Source organism: Macaca fascicularis, chromosome 7 (assembly GCF_037993035.2).
Source record: "Macaca fascicularis isolate 582-1 chromosome 7, T2T-MFA8v1.1".
Lineage (NCBI taxonomy): Eukaryota > Metazoa > Chordata > Mammalia > Primates > Cercopithecidae > Macaca > Macaca fascicularis.
Genome location: NC_088381.1, coordinates 7,147,769 through 7,166,077, shown reverse-complemented (window position 1 = coordinate 7,166,077; position 18,309 = coordinate 7,147,769). Strand labels below are relative to the sequence as shown.

The 18,309-nt window shown below is 44.7% G+C and overlaps 1 protein-coding gene across 2 annotated transcripts in view; it reads right to left on the bottom strand.

Annotated features, from left to right (window-relative positions):
* TRPM1 (transient receptor potential cation channel subfamily M member 1) overlaps window positions 1-18,309 on the bottom strand; it is a 151,962-nt gene that overhangs the window by 32,863 nt on the left and 100,790 nt on the right. For both annotated transcript variants that reach the window (XM_073995380.1, XM_073995378.1), the window contains exons 11-19: window positions 15,071-15,244; window positions 14,036-14,170; window positions 12,573-12,623; window positions 11,797-11,937; window positions 10,911-10,940; window positions 6,985-7,277; window positions 4,558-4,786; window positions 1,543-1,665; window positions 1,211-1,342 (exon numbers count right to left, since the gene is read on the bottom strand). In XM_073995380.1, coding sequence (XP_073851481.1) covers window positions 1,211-1,342; window positions 1,543-1,665; window positions 4,558-4,786; window positions 6,985-7,277; window positions 10,911-10,940; window positions 11,797-11,937; window positions 12,573-12,623; window positions 14,036-14,170; window positions 15,071-15,244 — 1,308 coding nt within the window. The remainder of the gene's footprint in view (window positions 1-1,210; window positions 1,343-1,542; window positions 1,666-4,557; window positions 4,787-6,984; window positions 7,278-10,910; window positions 10,941-11,796; window positions 11,938-12,572; window positions 12,624-14,035; window positions 14,171-15,070; window positions 15,245-18,309) is intronic.

Genomic DNA, 18,309 nt, shown 5'->3' with positions numbered 1-18,309 from the left:
AGATCCACTATCCACTCCTCTAAGAAAGATTAGAGCCAGGTTCTCAGACTTTGGGCTGCAACCTAATCCCTGGGAAGCTGTACAGTGTGTGTTGACTCTACCCGATCCAGAGGGTCTGGGGCGAGGCCCAAGGCTGAGAGGCTTCGATGGCTTCCTGGCCCCATCCCTGGCAGCAGCCTCTATGGCTGGGCTCTCCTGTAGGCTGGGTGAACCTCAGGCCCTCAGATGGTTCTGACCAGAATTGATGGGCAGCAGTGACTTCGACTGTATCATCAATCATGGCTGCCACAAGGTTGGGTGTCCAGGCCCACAGCTGACCCTTGAGGTGGGCCCCCACACGGAGCTTTGCTCTGCCCCCAGTCCACCCTCATTCATCGCCCAGACCATGGCCAGGGACCCAGCTCATGTCCCATGCCCTGTTCCCACCTCATCACCAGTGCAACCACGGCCCCGAGACCTGCCTGGCATGGGCTGCGGCTTGATGCTTGGGGTTTCATGAGAAGTGTCTTTCCTCCCGACTGACACGGTTGCACAAGCCACAGCATGCCTGGCCACCCCCGCTGGTACTTCCTGCAGCTCGGCCATTTCCCCCAGAGGCGCTCTGATCTGCCCTCCTGCCTCCTCTCTTCCTCTTGTTAGCAGAGAGCCACACTCTAGGAGCTGTGTAGACCCGGGCCTCAGAGGGGGATGGAGGATGGCTTGCCAGCCAAGCTGGTCAATTTGGTGAGCACTTCAGAACGAGAGGCCTGGATTTGTTTCCCTATTCCAAGAGTTTACTATCTGGATTTAGCCATGCCCTTGTAATGACCCCACCAATTTCATGAAAAATGCAATCTGTGAATTTGCTCTTTAACTCACTAGTCATCTCTGTTCATTTAAAAATAAAATTATAGTTCCCTAAGTTTGTATTGCTAAAGGCATCAAAAGAGTTCATCGTAAGCAAACAGCATGTGACTGTTTTGCCTTATGAGATGGTGTATTTGGGACTAGGATGGCCATATATCAATATATCACATATATCAATATATGACAGGATATCAAGATCCAATGTTAGCCAGAGATCTCAATTAGTCCCAGTTTTGTTTTCATAATTCATTTTAATTCAGTGAATTTTTAGATACTTTTTTAAGCCCTTGAAATTTTTCTTGATTCCAACATATCAAAGCATTCAAAACATGCCGAATGTCAAATGTTTAAAAGAAGGCCTTACTGTGTAAAACCAGAACTTGACAATGGGCGCGTTATAAAATTCACAGATCTTTGTTCCGATGGGAATACTTCTCTGTTTTTTGTGCTCATTCTCCTCGTCCCCCTTTCTTGAGCCAGCATCTGCATTCGCGTCCTGGAAAACAGAGCACAGCACATGACAGGCAGGTGGTTAAATGAGAAATGCAAGGCACTCCAGCACACAGGCACCATTAAAAAAAACAATTCCAAAAATGCTCTTAACCAGTGAGATTTCTCAATCCATAGTACAAGAAATCTCAACAATTTTTAAAACGAGATCACACTGATACTCTTAGGGTCAAGTGTGTCACTGACCGTATTCTCCTCTTCTTTTTCTTTGCCATCCTCGTTTTCCTTGGATGTTTGATACGAGAAATCATCATATGTGCGAAATTCTAAAAACAAGATGGTGGGAGGAAGAAGAATCCCCATGATAACCTAGGGGACATAAATCGATTTTTTAAGCTGTGGCAATTCTAGAAAAATTTCCCAGCATAGTTAAAATTTTTTAATTATGACCTTCAACATTGTTCAATAACCTAGGAGCCCTGGGATGTTTATCCCTGGTCTGATGTTCTGTGACATGTGCTTAGTACGTTGGTAGAATTGCAGGCAGTAAAAAAATTTAAGAACATACACTAAATTTTTTAAATGAATGGCAAGCAGCACTATTGGTGATCCTAACTTTAAAAAGAAAAGTCCTGACTAGCATGGTGGCTCACACCTGTAATCCCAGTACTTTGGGAGGCCAAGGTTGGTGGCTCATATGAGGCCAGGAGTTTGAGACCAGACTGGCCAACATGATGAAACCCCATCTCTACTAAAATACAAAAATTAACTGGGCATGGTGGTGCACGTCTGTAATACCAGCTACTTAGGAGGCTGAGGCACAAGAATCACTTGAACCCAGGAGGCGGAACTTACAATGAGCTGAGATTGTGCCACTGCACTCCAGCCTGGGTGACAGAGCAAGACCCTGTCTCAAAAAAAAAAAAAAAAAGTCCTTACATGAAATTTCAAGGAAGGCAAATCTTTACATTAAAATATAATAATATAAATAAAATACAATACCTCTAGTGAAGTAGGCCAAATGTATTTTATATAGAACTACCATTGATATAAATGAGATTATGTGAACTAAGAGTTGCAAGGCTCAGCCTAGACAACAAAAGGATGCCCGGATGCCCAGGCTCATAGACAGAAAACATGCTTCCATTTATTTATTTATTTATTTATTTATTTATTTATTTATTTAGAGACAAGGTCTTGCTTCGTTGCCTGGGTTGGAGTGCAGTGGCACAATCATGGCTAGCTGCATTCTCGATCTTCTGGGCTCAAGTGATTTTCCCATCTCAGTCTCCTGAGTAGCTGGGACTACAAGTGTGCACCACCATACCTGGCTAATTTTTTTATTTTTATTTTTTGAGACAGTCTCGCTCTGTCACCCAGACTGGAGTGTAGTGGCACTATCTCGGTTCACTGCAAGCTCCACCTCCCGGGTTCACGCCATTCTCCTGTCTCAGCCTCCCGAGTAGCTGGGACCACAGGCACCTGCCACCACACCTGGCTAATTTTTTGTATTTTTAGTAGAGATGGGGTTTCACCGTGTTATCCAGGATGGTCTCAATCTCCAGACCTCGTGATCCGCCCACCTCTGCCTCAGAAAATGCTGGGATTACATGCGTGAGCCACCACGACCGGCCTACCTGGCTAATTAAAAAAAATTTTTTTTAAATAGAGATGGGGTTTCACTATGTTGCCCAGGCTAGCCCTGTACTCCTGGGCTCCAGTGATCCTCCTGCCTTGGCCTCCCACGCCCGGCTGCACTTCCCTTTTTGACAGCGCTTTTCCACACTCTACCAATGGTTCAAGATCGTTTTAAACTTTAGTTTGAATCATAACTGAACTTTAACTTTTGTGTGCACTTCATTGTTTTTCCTGAAATGTATGGATTCGCCTTCTATTTTCTTGTTAAGTATTATAAACTGTTTTGCTTCCTTAACCTGTATTCCTGACACTTGGGGGCTTCTTAGTCATTCTGTCTATTTATTGGAGTTATTTCTATTCTCCTTGAGTACTTCCTTTTTGGATCCCACAACTCCTTGGCCTCATTTAATCTGACCGCCTTTCTCTCGGCTGCACAGCTTTTGAATGGCAATTTATAAAACTTGGGGCCTGTTTCTTACACTCCACACCACGTTTTTTCATTGTAATTTTTACCTTTTTTTTTTTGCTTGGACTACCTACTAAACTAATTCTTCTGAATGGGAGGTTGAAGGTGTATAGTTTGAGTCTTTGCCTGTCTTAAACCGATGTTCTTGTCTCATGCTTTTGAATAGTTGACCTGGGTAGAAAACATTCCAGGCTCCAAATGCTTTCCCCTCAGAACTGTGAGGCCTTCCTCCACTGCTGCCTTCTGGGTTTCAGTGTTATTGATGAAAAGTCTGATGCCAATTTGATGTTCATCCCCATGTAGGTGATCCACCTTAGTTTCCTCAAAACCTTGAAGAGCTCTTTATTCTTGGAATTCTGAAAACTGTTTATTAATATCCTAAGTTATGTATAACATCAGCTTAGCATATGATATAGAATTAGACAGACATAACGATCATATTTCTAAGAAACAAAGTGCCCTCTATTTGTCAGAACCATACTACACAGTATAACTTGTACAGCCTTTTCTTTATCCTCATGGAGATCTCTAAAATAGATATAATACTGCCATTAGATTGCCAGGTTATCTGCAGATTAGAATCTCTTCTCAAGATAAGCTAGCAGTTAACAGCAGCAAACCCCAGAGCTAGGGTTTGATTGCAATATAATTTTTCCCCCACTATATCTTTTTCAAACCCTTTCGTAGCTTCATATTTTCTCGTAATTTTCTCCCATGTCATGAAAACATTGCTAGTAAAATAATATACAATTTCAGAGTTATAAGGGAATCTAGAAATAGAGTTCCAGTCCCTGCTTTAATGGTGGGTAGATGACCCAACCAGGGTGCGTGTGCATGCTGAGTTATGGGGGGGCTCCATTAGGAGACTCTGACTGTGGCGGGGGTTTGTGCAGCCTGATGGGCTGGTCAGGCAGGGCTGAGTTAGACCACCTGGGTGTGGGTCCTGATCCCGTGCTGACCAGCTAAGATCCCAGGCATGTCATTTCATCTTAAAGCTTCAGGTTCCTCATCTATAAGACAATGATTGTCATGACGTCTCCCTCAGGGGGTTGCTCGAAGGAATAAATGAAATAAGCCACAGAAAATGCTCAGCTCAGCCTGGCAGAGAGTCGCTTGTCACTGTCGCCCCGGCCCGCCTCGCAATGCGTTGCACGCACCTTCAGGCCGGGGTTCTTCCGCATCCGCAGCCTTCCCATCCACATGTCGGTCAGCAGCATCTGGCTGCAGGTGTGAGCGATGAAGTCCCGGTGTTTGGCTGCCACGGCCAGTTTGAGGCAGGTCGAGTTGCTCCAGTTTTTCAGCTCGTAGGTCAGGAGTTTCATGGCGATCTGCTCGTCGTGCTTATAGGACTGATCTAATAACTCCAAAGCAAGCTGGCCGAAGTCTCTGGGGGAAAAAAGAAGGGACCAGGGTGAAGCCACAGTGGCCGCAAGCTCTTTCTTAGGCATATCCACAAGGACTTACGGAGCCAAGGGACACAGAATCCTTCACTGGAGGGGCTTTGAGGTTCTCTGCAAGCAAGAAGCTCCAGGGATGTGTCCCCAAAGGGGGATGGCCAGGGACAGTGGCTGGGAGCTCAGTCAGGAGGGGGGCTGACTGCTTCTGCTGCAGGTGGAGCTGTAGGTTGAGACCACATCTGTCCCTCAGGCCCCAGGGACATGGAGATGAGAAGACAAAGTCCCTTCCCTCAAGTCGTGCATAAATCAGGAAGGCGGACAGAAAAGACAGCAAAGATGACTTCAAATGCAGCACCTGTGGAGTTGGAGCCCCAGTAGTGGGGCTGCTGGTGGTGGTAGTTGGGGGGAGGTGGACACTGGAAGGGGTCACAGGAGGGCTGGTGGGTGCCAGCTAGGTTCTTAGTTGATCTGGGTGCTGGTGGTGCTGGCATGTCCCACCTGTGGACTGTCACCAGCTGCACATTTCAAATGCATGCCTTTCTCTGCACGTGTAACACTTCACCATCACAGTGACTACAGAGAAGCCAACATTCTCAGTGCTATGACAGAGATAAGGCATAGTTGTTATAGGGCCCAGGCCAGAGGGCACCTAATGACTGATGGGGGCAGTGATAGAAGTTGGGGGTCATGGAGAAGGTGGCACAAGCTGAATTTTGAGCATAAAGTTTACTGCCTTCCCCACATGACCCAGATTCAAATATTTGGCAATAACCATACACATTCTGAGTTCCTTCAATTTTTTATAACAGAATGTGGTTAAGACACGGTCCCGAAGTGATCGCCCTCCTCTGCTTTTGTTTCTCCGTTGTATAGAAGATTTTATTTCAGTAACGAGAAGGATAAGGAAGGCAGAATCACATGTGGGAGAATGGCCTCCTCTGTCCCTGAAGAGGAATGCTATCAGCAGCACCTCTCAGCCCTCCTGCAGGCTGCAGAGTGACCACATGTCACCATGTGGGGACTCTAGGAAGCAAAGGTTGGCATCAAAAAACCCATGGGGTAGATGGACACGGCCCCATTATTAGGGAGTCTTGAATTTCTGACGTTTAGAAATCAGCTAGTAATTTTAGAAATCATCGAGTCCAAAATAAAAGCGGTGAACTTCAGAAAACAAAGGTGTTAGATGTTGGCCACGCTGCCTGTGCTCTCCTCAAGTTTAGGTCCCTGTAAAGTTGTGCTGGGACCTCTGGTTTCCAGTGTGGCATGGAAGGAACTTGGAAGTCGCCAGTCCATCCTAACAAGTAACAAACTAAACAAGCCGAACATTGAATCTTTTCAGCTCCACCAGAGAAGGGAGGACATAGGGCAAACTGCTGTCCCCCAAATTGGAGAGGCAGGCGGATACCAAAAACCACAACTTACTGGAGTAGAAACCTCTGCAGGAACCAGTGCAGAGTTAGGAAAATGTGAACTGTGATTGAGGAATTGCTGGAGGCTCAGTGAGGAAAGCCTGTGAGTAAAAAATTCCAGGGGGACCCAGTCATGCGGGGGACGCCCATGCTTTTGTGACCTCTATCTCAGGAGCTTAACCAGGTTCTCACAGTGAATATAGGAGAAAAATCCCCTTCTCTTTCCAGCAGGGGAAAAGAAACCATTTTGAAATTACCAGAACAGTCTCTTAATCGTCTGCCATCAGGAGAACTGATTTTGCCAGAGCCTCACCTGCTGGTTTGATCAGAGCCTGACTGACCCAGGGGAAGCACGCCCAACTCCAGCCCCCTCTAGCCATCCTGTCCCACCTAAGCACCTAAGCACGGAGGAAAATCAGAAACACCTGTGAAGGTCACAGTCCAGGGCGCAGGCTCATTAACGTTGTATTCCTTGTTAGTGTGTGTTTCCTTATGGAAATTAATTTCATCATCTTTGCATTAAAATTGTGTTTCAAGGAAAAGAAGAAAATTGTGTTTCAATTTTGATGCAAAGAGAAGGCAGTACATGAAAACAATGGCAGTCCAAAAACACCTCCGAGAGACAGAAGGAAAAATGCCGACATGACAAAGTGATTTGTGAACAACCTTTAACCACCATTGTCCTTAAGTGAGAAGTACATTGGCCACCCCTCCCTGCAGAGACAAGTACTCAGGATGGTCGTCTCTCCTGGCCTTTAAATCCCCACTAGACACTAACTTGGAATTGTTATCCAAGTCCTGGGAGATGTCATCCACCAGATCACTCTCGGAGGACTCGTGGGCCATGGCCTTGTAGAGCTTGCAGGCCACCAGGGCCTTGGCCATGCTCTCCTCCCCTCGCTGCCAGAGGAACACCGCCATTTTCTGGCGTTTCATCAGCACAGCCCACACCATCAGCTCGTGGAAGGGGTACTGGAACCGACTCACGGCAGGGTCATCCACATCGATGTCGATCTCTTCCTCCTTTTTCTTCTTTTTCTTTTTCTTCCCTTTAGCTGGAGGCTCATCATCCTGAGGGGAGAAACATGGATTTCATGGTTTTGCCAGAAAAGTATGCAACAAAGAGTTCCAGAACTCCTGGCGAAAGGGAAACCTTCCTGTCAGAATAATAAAGAGACTTCTGAAGTACATCTTACATTTCCACTCCACATATGAATTCTTTTGAAAAGATGCACAAGTTTATTATGATAAGTAAACTGTCTAAAACCGAATGAACTGAGAAGGCATACTACTGGCACCCCTAGGTCAGCAGTTTTACTTAGAAGCCTTTAACTGAGGAGATCCTGCAAAACTAAAACAAGCAAGCACAACGTCCCCCCAAAACTAAACACAAATAACATCATGGAAGAGGGAAGGTCCACAGTTTGTTTCCTCAGGGAAGTCTTCCAATGTAGCAAAAATAACACTCGTTTGCCAGACGTAGCTGAACCAGAAATTAATAGGAAACATGCAAAAGGGGCTAGAGAAAAAAAATGTTTTAGGTTTCCCTCCAGTGTTTTAAGAAAGCAAATATTCCACTTTGAATGAGCACTGTCCTTTTCCCCTTATGGTGCAAAAGGGAGGGCCAACACTTCCCATTTCCTAAAGGGGTTGTGATAACTGTTCTGCGAATGGATCAGGATTCATGAGAAAGGCAGATCGTGGTTGGGAAAACTGGCATGAAATATGTGGGGCTCAGACTATTCCGGGCTAATACTTTAGTATTCAATGGAATCACAGAAACAGATGTTTGTTCTTTTGCAAACAGCGTTCCCATCAATTATCTTCTTTTATTCTTACAAGGACTGAGAGGTTGTGAATTCCTTCCATTCCCTCAGATTAGGAAGTTGTGGCTCCGTCTGAATAACTCAGCCACATTCACACAGTTGGAGTGGTCTGGAGCATGGGGGGTTATGGGGGCCACCTGGCTCTCCAATTCCTATCTCAACTTGGTCACGACTGACCCAGTTTTTACAATATCATAACGAGCTGTGATAACATTTTCATGGAAACTGTAGTATCTTGACTCCAATTTAAATATCTTTATTCTAATTTTCTAATTTTGTCCCAGCGAAGCTACAGTCGCCGTGATATAGGAAAGGTTGGCCTACACAGGTTAAAAATGAACAGTGTGGAAATGTTAAGATAAACATAGATTTATTTTCAAGAATATATAAGATAAAATAGAAATTAACTAATGACTAATGAAATGTTATAAAACAGAAGTCCTTTTAAGCCTACCTTTCAATAACATATAATATTATTAAAATATTAATTGCACGTAAATTCTCTTTAAAAACTGCCAGAGAGAGAATATGAGAAACAAAGAGTTAATTTTCCTAAAATGCAAAGGCCTCTCACAAATCAATGAGGAAAAGGGAAAGAAATCAATAAAATAACAAAGGATCTGAACTGGGAGTATAAGGAGAAATTGACATATTACAATCATAGTAAATAAGTAAGTAACACACCTTACTTAGCAATGAATTTGAAAAAAAATTACAGGGAATTTCTATACAAGGAATAAAATTTGAAATTAATTATAGTAGTATAACAACAATAAAAGTCTGTATCTGGGAAATTTGAAATACACTTCTAAATAACTCTTGGATTGAAAAGGAAATAATAAATGCCTTAGAAAAAATGACAATGAAAGTTCTGCTTATCCAAACCTGTAGAATATCATGAAACAATGCTCAGAACAATTTATACCTTTAATGCATTTATAGGAATACAGATGGAAAATGAGTGAATTTTCCTTTCAAACTAAGTTAGCAGAAACAAACAATAACAGTAGGGGAAGTATATGGAAGAAACGAATACAAATAAAAGCAGACATTAATAAAATAGAAACAGAAAAAGAAAGTTGCTTGATAAAGCAAAAATACCAATAAAATAAGTAGCAAAGAAAGCTTAAGAAAAAAAGAGAGGAGATATAAATTTTGTTAAAAAATGGCACAAGAGGCTGGGCGGGTGGCTGTTGCCTGTAATCCCAGTACTTTGGGAGGCCAAGATGGGTGGATCACCTGAGATCAGGAGTTTGAGACCAGCCTGACCAATATGGTGAAGCCCCATCTCTACTAAAAATACAAAAATTATCCTGGTGTGGTGGCATGCACCTGCAGTCCCAGCTACTCGGGAGGCTGAGACAGGAGAAATGCTTGAACCCGGGAGGCTAAGGTTGCTTGAACCCGGGAGGTTAATGAGCCAAGATTGTGCCATTCCACTCCAGCCTGGGTAACAGAGTGAGACCCCCTACTCAAAAAAAAAAAAAAAAAAAAAAAAATTGGCACAAGAAATGACACATAACTGAAGATACTGAGGAGACTGAAAAAAACTAGAATACTATGTAGAAGTTTATTCCAGGGAACTTGAAAGTCTAGATGAAATAAATCATTTTAGGAAACTATAAATGACCAAAATTGACTCTAGAAAATAAAAAATCTGAATGCACTTATATGTATAATAGCTATTATGAAGTAGTGAAAGACACACTTCTAAGAAATAGGACTGGACCCGGAAATTTTACAGGTAAGTCCACCAAACCTTCATGGAACAAATAAACCCTGACATGGAGAGTCTGAGAGAACAGAAGACCACAGAAAGCTCATAACCCTTCTAGGAGCACCGTGTTAAAGCTCAGTCTTACCTGTCAACACAGAATGAAAACCGTCTACACTGAATCCATGAAGAATCGGGATGCTATTTAGCTCATAAATTTATTTGAAAAGAATGTTTCCAAGAGTCAATCCTAATATTCCACAATATGGCATTTCTTCCATTCATTTAAATATTTTTAGGTCTGGGACATTGTTCTTAAGGTTGCTAGTAAAGGTAATTTCTGGTACTTTTGTCCTATTGTGAGGGAACTTTAGTTGATTTTCCTGGATTTTCTAACTCCCCCCAAATGTTTTTGCTGATAATAATTTCTCCCTTTCTTGGGTATTCTTTTTTTTTTAGCATTTATTTTTCCTTGTTCAATTTCCAGAACACTTTTGGAGACCAGTGGGGATAATGATGCTGACAATATTGGGCGTGCTTGTCTTGTTCTTGATTTTCATGGACATGACTTCAGGGCTGCACTGCTCATCATACATTTCCCTTGCTCTAAGATATACATGTATTTTAATCATACCAAGAAAGCATTTTATCATTCTATTGTGAGAAAACTATATATTTTTTAACTAAGTAAGGAGTATGTTTTACATGTGTTTCACATTCATCAGCACCTACTGAGAAATGGTCATGTCATACTTTTCTTCTGTGACTTATCGATATGATGCAATATATTGAAGATCAGCATTGCATTATATTTGCATTCTTGGATGACTCTAATTGCTTGTTTAGGACTTTGAAAATAGTGTATTGAATTCTTTTTGGTGTTATTTATGGTTTTTTACATATATACGTGGTGTTATTCTCTAGTTTTTTGTTTGTTTGCTTAATCTTTGCTTTTGAGACTGTGGTTTTGTTAGTTCTGGAAATGAATTGTGCAGCTTTTACCCGCATTAAAGAAAATGTATATATGGTCCTTTTATATAATTTGACTAAGACATCTAGGTAAATTTTGGTGAGTAGTATCATATATTCGCAAATACAGAACTTAAAGGGCTATGTCTATTTGACCAAGATATTACAAAACTTTTGAAAACAAATTCTACTTACTTCCATTCCCAGAAGTTTAAGAGCTTTAGGCTGCATGGTGAAAGAGGAAGAAAAAAGTCAATTTACTCAGATAACTAATGTTAGTAGTACATTAGCAGTATTGTTGCTAGTGGACATAGGAATTGATTAAAAAGCATTTTGTATCATTAACAATTAATGATAATGTCCAAGGAAAAGAAGTGCTTTAATATGGAAACTCTTCTATCAGCAGAAGTTAATTGAGAAGAAAGCTCAGCAGACACATGGCCCTTATTCCAGGTAGAAGCAGAGACGTTCCCTAACAGACATCAAAGAGCTGTGGGGCTGTAAGGGGGGCGTGAAGAGAGGGCATCATGAAAGATCGGACATTTGAGTTGAACTTTTGATAAGGGTGGGAAAGGCACTGATAGCGGGGAAAGACGTGGCTGGCACACATCTTTGATTTGATCACAGGATTGGATTTTGGTGCAGGTACATGGTCTCCCATGTGGGTGAGGGCCAGCTGGCAGAGGGCCTTGGCTACTGTGATAATGAGTTTGGCTACAATTCTCCAGGCAGTGAGGAGCTCTGGGAGGTTTGAAGCAGGGAATGCAGGCATGTCCCTTCCTTTGGAAGATTATGGCAGGTACAGTGGTGGGATGGTAGAATAGGCTGGAGCGGGCAGACAGGAGGAAGTCTGCTGTGGACAGAGAAGGAGGGCAGATGCACTGGGTGGGCAGGGCGGCCCATGCTCAGGGCAGCTGGGGAATGCTGTGACTCGGGCCTGAGAGCCCTGTAGGAGGCAGGACCGCTGTGCCGGGGACAGGGCGAACGGCTTGGCTCTGCACCGGCCAAGTTGCTGAAAAGCAAGCAAGGAATCACATGGCACTCACAAACCACAGAACACTACACAAACACTGAGTTCTACCCTTTTTGGTCCAAACAAGTTGTTGTAAAGAGTCCGAAAGTTTTTCCGGGTGTAGTTGCAGCGGTAGGCTCCTCCCATGAGGTACTCCAGCACGAGCCCGATGTCTATGAGGCTGATGTGGTAATCCGGTGGAAGGTTGCTCTGTAAGAGAAGTCTGGTTTCAGGCCCTGTGAGGATGCGTTCTCAGTGTGGACTTCATCACGCATCTCGCGGGTAAGTGGCCATCCTGGCCCCCACTTGGGAGTTCATGTAATAGGTGGGTGAGGGATTAAATAATATTCAGACTGGGGAAAGCCTCTATCCCTTGATAACAAGGTGGCAGAAAGGGCCAAGAACAGCGGCTGCAATCAACAGGACACAGAATGACTTGAGGAACCTCCTGCCGGTGCTTCTGGAAAGAACCACAGGCAGTGGGTGAGAGATCTCAAAAGAGGGACAGAATGAAAGGCTGCATGGACAGTCAGTGGTGCTCAGGTCAGCGGCCGGCCACCCCCTTCCCCACCCCAGCCAGTGGCTGCCCTGGCCTTGCGCTGGCATCAACTTGTATGTAATCCAGCTGTCACTGAGAGTGTCCCTACCATGGATTCAGATGAACGTGCAACTTAAAAAAGATTATCCTTTGCTTTCTTAGTTTTAAATAGACTCTTTATGAAAGAAGGAACTCAATATCTCCTGTGCCTGAAACAATAATACATTTTGAAAATTTAAAACTTGCTCTTAAGAAATCTTTTTGTGAAAGATGCCAATAGGTAAGAATTATAAAACAGTAGACTGACCTTTTTCACATCCCTCACCAGCAGATGAAGTGTGTTTGGTGGACCCAGTCTCTGAAAGAGAAGCATTCATGTGTGTGAAATATTTTTCTTGACCAGGTGCAGTGGCTCACGCCTGTAGTCCCAGCACTTTGGGAGGCCAAGGCGGGCGGATCACTTGAGGTCACGAGTTTGAGACCAGCCTGGCCAACATGGTGAAACCCCATCTCCACTAAAAATACAAAAATTAGCTGGGCGTGGCACCTGTAACCCCAGCTACTAGGGAGGCTGAGGTGGGAGGATCACTTGAACTCGGGAGGCAGAGGTTGCAGTGAGCTAAGATTGCACCACTATACTCCAGCCTAGGTGATAGAGTGAGACCTCGTCTAAGAATAAATAAATAAATAAATACGTTTTTTTTCTTGAACTCTTCGAGTAAAATCCTGCCCTACTTTATATAATTAATGAAATGTGAGAGCTGGAGTGTAACCCACACCAGCCTTTTTCTTTTACAAAACAGAACTGGTCATGGTTAAAAAGTATCCAACACGTTTCAAAAGTTGTGAAATATTTTCTGTTGCGTTCTTTTAAAGAGTATCTTAAGGTACACAACATAGTGTTAATAATTCACCAAGTTGGCCAGGATCAGTGGCTCACACTTATTATCCCAGCACTTTGGGAGGCTGAGGGAGGTGGATTACTTGAGGCTAGGAGTTCAAGACCAACCTGGGCAACATGTTGAAACCCTATCTCTACAAAAATTACAAAAATTAGCTAGGTGTGGTGGTGTGCACCTGTAGTCCCAGATACTCAGGAGGCTGGGGTAGGAGGATGGCTTGAGCCTAGGAGGTTGAGGCTGCAGTGAGCTGAGATCATGTCACTGCACCCCAGCCTGGGCAACAACAGAGACCCTGTCTCAGAACAAAAAAAAAAAAAGAAAATTGCCAAGGTTTAGCAAGCAGCTGCTGAGGACCATTTCTGCTACTTAAAATCTTATAATAGGGAAGCAAATATAAATTCTCAAAACTGATATTGTAATAATGTAAGCCAAGGGAATTTCACTCAAACCCTTCCAGCAGAGCTCCTGGGTGTGAAACTTAGCTCTATGTTTTGCCCCCAAAACCTCATCAAATGCGAGGCTCCCAAGGAACAATTGACTTCACACCCTTGGTGACATTTCACTCTGCTAATGGCTTGGGGAGCTAGATTCCCTCTTTGTAGCAACAAGTACTCGGACACCAACCTCAAATGCGGGACAAGAGTTAATAGTGCCCGAGAAAGGAGTGACTGTCGAGGCATGGCAGGAGGTGGTAAGAATGTGAACACAGGCTGTGGCCAGCAGCAGGTGAGAAGTAGCCGCCTGACATTAAATATGGACCTCCCAGATGAAGGAGGTCAGATGAGCACATTTATGTACAACATGCACCAGTGACAAACACATTCGGGTGACTGCCTCCTCCTTCCCTCCCTTTTTCTAGAGCACTCACTGTGTTATACAGCTCCTCCAGCCTCGGAATGGTCAGAAAGTGTTGCATGTTCACTCCGTTTTCAATCAGGAGCTTCACAAAGTCTACACGATCTAAGACTAAAGCATCCAGCATTGCTTGCTCCAAAGCATTCACCTGCAGGGACCAAGGGCCGGGAGCCCGTGAGTGGCCTCTCAGAGACACTGGGGAGAGGGGCGACTAGAAACACAGAGGAAAGGGTATTCCGAACCCCAGATCCCAGAGCACTCCAACATGGTATTCTTTGCTCTTTATCTTGGGTAAACACTCCCCATCTCCCCTCTCCTTTCTTCTCAGTTTGGCCTCTACATGTTCCGTCCATGTTTGTAAATTATTTTTTCCTTCTAAAAATAAATTGAAGAGGATTCAAAATCTCAGCCCTCCCGGCATCGGCCTGCCCAGTCTCCACCATTTGTTTCCTTAACTGAGAAGTTCTGCCAGGGGGAGCTATGTGGGCAGGCAGCATGACCAGGGTGCCGTGCGGGTGAGTGGCTGTGACGAGGGCAGGCACACGTCACCACAGAGGTCTGGTCCCCTGTCTTGCCTATGTCCTGGTGGCAGCAAGACAAAGAACTGCTGTGCAATGTGTGACTCCAGCCTCCCCACCCAAACTGCTGTTACCCCACACACCCAATCATGGGCTCTGTCTGTCAAAAAAGGGCTTTTTGCATGAACTGCATTTATTTGATGACAACTGATTTGTTTGCTGTATATTCATGCATCAAGCATTGGGATGTCTGCCAGGCAGAGAACCACTAGTGAGCAGGGTGACTCAGGGCCCCTCTCTGGGTGGCATCATTCTCCCCAAAGCAGGAACATTTGGTGTTTTGGACAATTGACAGGATCATCTCAGTGAATGTGCTGTTGTAGTTTGAAATGCTGACACTACCCAGTCAAGCCTTTACCCATCCCTCCTGTGATCAGGGCCTTGGGTGGGGCTGAAGCAAGGGCAAGAACCATCGCTTCCCCTGGGGAAGCGTGAGGCCAAGCTCGTGATCTCTGTGACCTTCCACATACCCAGTTCAGCAGCTCTATCTTCCGGGGATCAGTTTCTTCCTCCGCTTCCTCTTTCACTTTCCCTTTCTTCTTGCCTTTCCCTTTTCCTCTTCCTCCCTTGGTGGTGGCCGTGGCTGGCTTCTTCTCCTTCTCTGTGGCTTTGCTGTCCGTCGGGGGTGCCAGGCTTCCCAGGGGCTGCAGTCCACAGCAATCAGAGTTGGGAAAAGGTATTAAGGCTCTCTCTTGTCCCCAGACCAGCTCATTGACCCTCCCACCTCTGTATGTGTACAAATACACACATATGCTCATATGCATACAATACTCATATGTACACCACACATGCTCATATGCATACAATGTACATGTACACACCCACACAGGGCACATATACACCCAGACATATGTACACGTGCACACGGACTCCATCCCACACACCTACACACTCAGTCATCGCAGGCCTGGCTGTCTGAAGAAGGCACTGATACAGTGAACCACTGTTACTCGTGTGCACAAACACACACTTGACTTGATGCAGCAGCTTTGCATACTTAAAGTGGCTGACATTTTGATCGACGTGTGCTTTTGCACGAAGGAAAGGGTGCTGAGAGTTCAAAGGCACCAAAGAGATGTGTTTACAGTCATTTAATGATGTGAAAAAGTGATTGTGAAGGGGGTATGAGACAATGGATAGAACGGAGGATGCCTGCCTGGATATAAACATAAACTGGAGCTTATCGGTGGGTAAAGAAGCTCTCCGCATGTCACTGAAATGCATGCAATGTGGTGACAGACTCATTCATCAAGGGGAGTGTGTGCTCTACTCCAGAGAACAGGAGGGAGAGCAGAAGTAGGCCTGGCCCCGTGACCTTATCTCCTGGTAGGGTGGAGAACGTGGGAGTGTGTCCTGGTGCAGACACAGAGCCAGCACCTAAACAACCGGACCCTCCAGCTGGCGTCCTCTCTTGCCAGAACTACCCGCTCCTCCCACCAAACGCTCCTGGTCGGTTGCCTACCTGAGGAGCCTCCATTTCCTCTCTTCCCATCTCTCCTGCACGCACCCTGCTGCTTCTTCCCTGTCTGTCCTGGGCTCTGGGTTTGGTTGCTGAGAACTGTGCTGGTACCTGCCTCATGGGCATTTCATGCTGGATTCTCAGCACATCTGACTCCACTGCCTGCTTCCTCCTAGAGTCTCTTCCCTTGGCTTCTTGGGCATCACAAGCTCCCAGCTTTCCTCTTCTCTGTCTGGCCACTGCTTCTCAGTGCAGCTTTAAATGTCAAGGTTCCTCTGGGCTCTGTCCTCAGCCTCCTTACTTTCCACTCTGCTCTCTTCCTTGACGATCTCATTGATGCACACACCACCAGTCCCCACTGACTGGTACACAGCTTCTCCTTTCTGGCTGCGGTCCACCTCTCTCCCCAGAGCTCCTGTTGCCTGCTCAGCATCCTGCTTGCATGTCTCAAAGACATCCAACTCCTTACGTCCCAAACCACACTCAGGACCTCCCCTACAACTCAGTCCTCTTCCAGGGTCCCTTATCTCAGGGAAATGGCACCACAGCGTGCCAGTTGTGCAAACCAGACAACTGGGGAGCACTGTGACATCTCAGTCCCTCCAGTGCCCTCAATGATTCATCCACCCCCGTGTGCAGCCATGTTTAATGCTAAATTTTGCTTAATTCTATCTGACTCTTGCCTTCTTCTCTGCCTCTGCTCTAGTCCAAGGCACCCTCTTTCGCCTGAATTATTTCAAAGGCCTATTAACAGGACTCTGCACACTTGCCATGGCACCCACCCAATGCATTTTTCACAGTAAGTCCACAGTGACCTTTAAATGTAAAAATGGAACCAAGTAACTCTCCTGTTTAAAACCCTTAGGTAGGGCTGAGGCAGAGGTTATGTCGGAGGAGGTGTGCGTTTATAGAGTTCCTGGTCAACATACAAATATGGATGAAAAAGTGTCTGGGCTGACTCCTCATGCCAATAAAACCATTATGGCCCTGAGTGACAGAGTGACACCACGTCCAACAAATGGTGCTGGGAACACTGGATATCCACATGTGAAAGACTGGAGCTGGACCCTTACCTTACACCATATACAAATATTAACTCAAAATGGATCAAAGACCTGAACATAAAACCGAAAACTACTAATATAAAATGTGGCTGGGCATGGTAGTTCATGTCTGTAATTCTAGCGCTTTGGGAGGCTGAGGGGGATAGATCACCTGAGGCCAGAAATTTGAGACCAGCCTGGCCAACATGGCGAAACCCTGTCTACCAAAAATCTCAACAATTAGCTGGATGTGGTGGCGGGTGCCTGTAATTCCAGCTACTTGGGAGGCTGAGACAGGAGAATTGTTTGAACCTGGGAGGCAGAGGTTGCAGTGGGTGAGATTGTGCCATTGCACTCCAGCCTGAGTGACAAGAGTGAAACTCAATTTCAAAAAATAATTAATTAAATTAAAATGCTTAGAAGTAAACATAGGGCAAAAGTATCACTATATTGGATTTGGGAATTCAGTTCTTGAATATGACACCAAAGGTACAGGCACAAACGGAAAAATTATTAATAACAAATCTGATCGACTTCATGAAAATTTAAAAGTTTTATGCAGCAGAAGATACCATTAAAAGAGGAAAGGCAGCCACAGAATAGGAGAATATGTTTGCACATCATATATATGATAAGGGGTTCATATCCAGAATATATAGAGAACTCCTAAAATTCAACAACAAGAAAACTCACCCTGATTCAAAAATAGGCAAGAGACTTGAATAGACATTTCTGCAAAGAAGATGCATAAAGGGGCAATAAACACATACAAAAGTGCCCAATATCACTAACCATTAGGGAAATACAAATCAAAACCATCTGAGATACTACCTCCCACCCATTAAGATGGCTATTATATTTTTCTTTTTTTTTTTTTTGAGACAGAGTCTGTCTCTTGTTGCCCAGGCTGGAGTGCAGTGGCGCAATCTTGGCTCACTGCAACGTCTGCCTTCTGGGTTCAAGTGATTCTCCTGCCTCAGCCTCCTGAGTAGCTGGGACTACAGGTGTGCACCACCACTCCTGGCTAATTTTTCTTTTTTTGTATTTTTAGTAGAGAAGGGGTTTCGCCATGTTGGCCAGGCTGGTCTCCAACTCCTGACCTCAGGTGATCCACCTGCCTCGGCCTCCCAAAGTGCTGGGATTACAGGTATGAGCCACCGTGCCCAGCCAAGATGGCTATTATCTAGACAACAGAAAATGACAAATG